Here is a 4,436-nt window from a genome sequence, read left to right as displayed (position 1 = left end):
GGGTAGCCAGCTGTCAGAGCCATGGAACCTGAACAGATGCCCTCAGCCTGAACCTCTCGACCAAGGCCAAGTGGGACTTATTTACCTTTAATTGGCCTCCGTTCTTGGCAACCGAGCTATAAACCACAGGGGCAGGACCATACCCACCCAAGGGCAGAGTTGTACCAGGAAGTTGGGACTTGCGTTCCGGCTGGCCCGGCTCCAGGCCAGCCCGGTTGGGGGGTCTGTGTAGGAGGTCTGGGTCCCATGTGGGTCCCATTCCAGGCTCCGGGCCCAGGTATGGGCTGGTGGGCGAAAGGGGCTTATGTGGGGCTGCCCAGGAACGGCTGAATGTGTTAGCGCCTGCACACAGACGCACGCCAGCAGGCACTCCCCAGCCTTGCTGAGTGGATGCCTGCCCCCATTACTCGGGCTCTCACCCCAAAGCCCCAGTGTCTCCTCCGTCAGGTGGAAAAGTGTGTCAGCAGGAACTGCCCCAGGGGATCCCTGTCCTGGGCTTCACCTGGAGCCAGACCGAAATGTCCTGAGGACCTGGCACAAGGGGTGTGGATCCTAGGAGACCTGGTGCCGGCTTAGCACTGAGTTAGGAATCAGGCCACCTAGATTCTAGTCTTCACTCCGCCCCGTAAAATTGCTGTGCGGCCTTGGACAAGGTACTTAACCTCTGAGCCTGTTTCCTGCTCTGTAGATGCAACTCATACTTACTACCTTTTAGGGTTGTTTTGATTAAATGGCCCTTAGGAGGTGTTCAGTAACCATTCATTTCATACACACAAACACCAACCCTTGGAGGAATATAGTTGAAAGCAAACTAACCTGGAAGCAAAAAAATAATCCCACTTCTGCCATGTATTGGAGCAGTTACATATACGACAAAGCGTCTCACCTCTCCGAGCCTTAGCTTACCCTTCTGTGAAATGGGAGCAATGCTTATTTCATAAGCTTGTTTTAAGAAACAGGTTAATGAAGACTTCTGCCAACAAGAATGACCCGAACAGTCAGAGTTTGTGAGCACCCTCCCTTCCCTTTCCTGGGACAGGGTGGACTCTGGTCCAAATAAAACCTAACAAGGCCCCAGGCCTGGCCCGTTTCCATGGGCTGAAGAAACAAACCCGATGCCCTTCCTCCCTTGAGCCATAACATTTTATTGACAGGTCAAAGGAAGAGCCAGGGGTAAGGGTCCCTCCCCTCCCCTCCCCCCACCCAGGCGCATCCATCCCTCAGCTGGAAGCAGGAAGCCCCAGGAGCTGCTGGGCTCAGGCAGTCTTGGTGGTGAGCAGGTTGTTGTAGTAGGCATCCTGGCCCTCGAGCAGGCTGCGGTAGGTGGCGATCTCCTGCTCCAGCCGCGTCTTGAGGTCCATGAGCTGCCTGTACTCCAGGTTCTGCCGCTCGGTGTCAGCGCGCACGTCACTCAGCTGGGCTTCGATACTGCTGATCAGCCCCTGGATCTGGGCCAGCTGGACCCCGTAGCGCGCCTCTGTTTCCACCAGCGTGCCTTCCAGGGCGGCTTTCTGAGGGCAGGGAGAGACAAGGTGACTCAGGGGAGCCTGTGCCCCTGTCCAGGCTGCCCAAGTCCGCAAGGGCACGAGTGTGCATCCCACAGAGAAGAGGGCACCTACCATGCTGAGCTGAGACTGCAGCTCGATCTCCAGCCCCTGGAGGGTCCGGCGCAGGTCGGTGACCTCTGTCTTGCTAACCTGCAGTTGCTCCGTGTGGCCAGCGACCTCCCGGTTCAGCTCCTCAGTCTGCAATCAGAGAGGTGGCGAAGGGAATCAGCCCGGAGGCAGACCTTCGCCTCTGAGCATCAAGCCCTCTCTCCTTGCCACCCCCGCCCCCCGCCACCCTCCCACCAAGGGCACCTGCTTCCCCCTTCATACCTTGCTGGTGAACCAGGCTTCAGCATCCTTCCGGTTCTTCTCGGCCATGACTTCATATTGGCTTCTCATGTCGGTCAGGATCTTGGCTAGGTCAATGCCAGGAGCGGAATCCACCTCCACGCTGACCTGGCCACCCACCTGGCCCCTCAGAGCACTGATCTCCTGGGAAGACAGAGCAGAGGTGGGCATGTCAGGGCCCAGAGCCTGCTGGGCCCGGGCCAGGTCCTTCCCCAACCCCGCAGGCCGAAGGGGGCTGGTTTTCGGGTGCAGACCTAGGAGCTGGCCCTGGGGGAGAGACTGGGTTGCCACCATCCCCTGCTGGCACCCTGGAAGCCATGCTCCACACCCAGGGCCATGCTGAGAGTGCGGCCAGTGTGGCCGTGGTCAGAACATACAGGAAACAGGTGTCCTGAGGAGCCCTGGGAAGCCGGGGTGGCCCCGCTGGGAACCCACCTCCTCGTGGTTCTTCTTCAGGTAGGCCAGCTCCTCCTTCAGGCCTTCGATCTGCATCTCCAGGTCGGCTCTGGCCAGGGTCAGCTCGTCCAGCACCCGGCGCAGGCCGTTGATGTCCGCCTCCACGCTCATGCGCAGGTTCAGCTCCGTCTCGTACCTTTCAGAGGAAGTACTTGCAGTCAGGCCAGCCTTTCCTCTGTGCCTCTGAAGACTCACTTCCTCACCTCCTTAGGGTCCGGGGTCCATGAGGGGTGTTCTTCAACCAGTGCCCCCACTGCACTAAGCCCCAAAAGGGCCTGGGATTGCCCCCCACCCCCACCCCACCCCCACCTTCTTACCCACCCCCCCACCCCGGCTTCTGCAGCCCAGCAGGGCAGGGATGCTCACTTGGTTCGGAAGTCATCCGCAGCCAGACGGGCATTGTCGATCTGCAGGACAACCTTGGAGTTCTCTATGGTGGCACCAAGATTCTGGAAGGCAGAAGCTTGGCAGTTTAGCACACTGGCCCTGCCCACCACTTTCTTTTCAGAGAAAGGGGAGCACCTGAGTGTGCCCCTGCCGCCTGGAGACAAGCCCCTCATCTGCCCACGGGCCTGCTCTCTGGGAGACCTTGGCATCAGTCCTGCCCAGGAGGCGGAGCCGGGGGGGGGGGGGTGATGAGCAGGGGAGGGCAGGCAGGAGAGCCTGGGGAGAGTGTCTCTGAGACCTGTGCCCAGGGAAACTCCACATGGTGTCAAGGAAGACAGCCTCTATGATATGCAAACCAGATGCAGGGAAGTGGGGAGGTAGGGGGTTACCCCTGTCTGTATCCCCCACTCACAGCATTCTGCCCCAAGGAAGGGAAGTCTGTTGGGCATCTATTAGGAGCCGGGCACCTTACACCTCTTTCATGTCAGGTCAGTGGGTACCTATTTTGTGGGGGTGGGAAGTGAAGTTCAGGATTTCTTGTCACCCCCAATCTCAGGTCCCGTGACCTGAGGGGCATGGTCACACCATTAAGCTACGTGCATCCAGGTCATGACGCGTTAGTCATTGTGCTGTGCGGTGATTTGCATCGTTTTTAAATGGAACAGAACAGGATGAACATGGCAGAAGTGATCACTCACAGTAGGGTAAGGATGGCTTCCGGAAACTTTTCTCTCCATTGTGCATGTGTATGAGAGAACGTGAGGACTCATCTTAAAACGTATTTCCTAGCCCAGCTGGTTTGGCTCAGTGGATAGAGCATCGGGCCCAGGTTCGATTCAGGTCCGGGGCTTGATTCCAGTCAAGGGCATGTACCTGGGCTGCAGGCTTGATCACCAATCCATGTGTCTCTCTCACATCAATGTTTTTCTCTCTCTGTGTCTATCTCCCTCCCTTCCACTCTCTCAAAAAAAAATCAATAGAAAAACATAAATAGAAAAATATCCTCTGGTAAAAATGAACAAACAACAAAAATGTATTTCCTATCATAGGTCACATCTTAAAAAGTGCGCTGTGTATCTCTAGGCCTCCCTCCGTGTCTGTGGCCTGATCTATGTCCCAGCACCCAGCGCCATGCCCACGGTGGACACTGGGCAGTGCTGTGGGGAGACCAGAACGGGGCCCCCCACTGGCTTCTCCTACATGTGTTCAGGACAGAGCTCCAAGCTCTTCCCTGTGGGCGGAGCCCAAGCCCCACCCTGCAGGCTCCGAGGGCCCTTGTAAGAGCCCAGGACAGAGAACTGGTGCTCACCCGGTCCTGGACAGAGGTCTCCACAGCAAAGAACCCCAAGGCTTCTGCATCTGTCCCCACCCCTGGCCTCTCCCATTTCTCCTAGATCTTCTCTCAAGTTCCAGGTGGTTCCCTAGGCCTGGAGGGAGGGGCCTGAACGTGATGGAAACCAGACCTGGCCTTGGTCCTCCAGAGACAAGGAAAGCAGAGGCCCCATGGGGAGAGGGGGAGGTGGCGGGGGGGGCGGGGGGGGGACGACAGGGAGCAGCTCGAGGCAGGGCTGGTCCGGGGTGGACCAGATCCCTCCCAGGCCAAACTCCATTTTCCTGCTGCGAGGGCGAAGGGGGCTTCAGGTCTGGACGTCAGGGCTGCCCACAGCGGTGTCCTATGTCCCCAAATTCCTCCAGACC

At 58.1% G+C, this 4,436-nt stretch overlaps 1 protein-coding gene across 1 annotated transcript in view; it reads right to left on the bottom strand.

Moving 5' to 3' along the window:
- Positions 1–1,125: 1,125 nt before the first annotated feature.
- Positions 1,126–4,436, bottom strand: part of KRT19 (keratin 19) — a 4,173-nt gene continuing 862 nt past the window's right edge. Inside the window, exons 2-6 of the mRNA XM_006094937.3 lie at positions 2,718–2,800; positions 2,331–2,487; positions 1,878–2,039; positions 1,620–1,745; positions 1,126–1,511 (exon numbers count right to left, since the gene is read on the bottom strand). Coding sequence (XP_006094999.1) covers positions 1,257–1,511; positions 1,620–1,745; positions 1,878–2,039; positions 2,331–2,487; positions 2,718–2,800 — 783 coding nt within the window. The 3' untranslated portion in view covers positions 1,126–1,256. The remainder of the gene's footprint in view (positions 1,512–1,619; positions 1,746–1,877; positions 2,040–2,330; positions 2,488–2,717; positions 2,801–4,436) is intronic.

This window comes from Myotis lucifugus, unplaced genomic scaffold (genome assembly GCF_000147115.1).
Source record: "Myotis lucifugus unplaced genomic scaffold, Myoluc2.0 scaffold_146, whole genome shotgun sequence".
NCBI classification, from domain to species: Eukaryota; Metazoa; Chordata; class Mammalia; order Chiroptera; family Vespertilionidae; genus Myotis; species Myotis lucifugus.
Note: the sequence above shows the minus strand (reverse complement) of the source record. Positions and strands in the feature narration are given on the sequence as shown.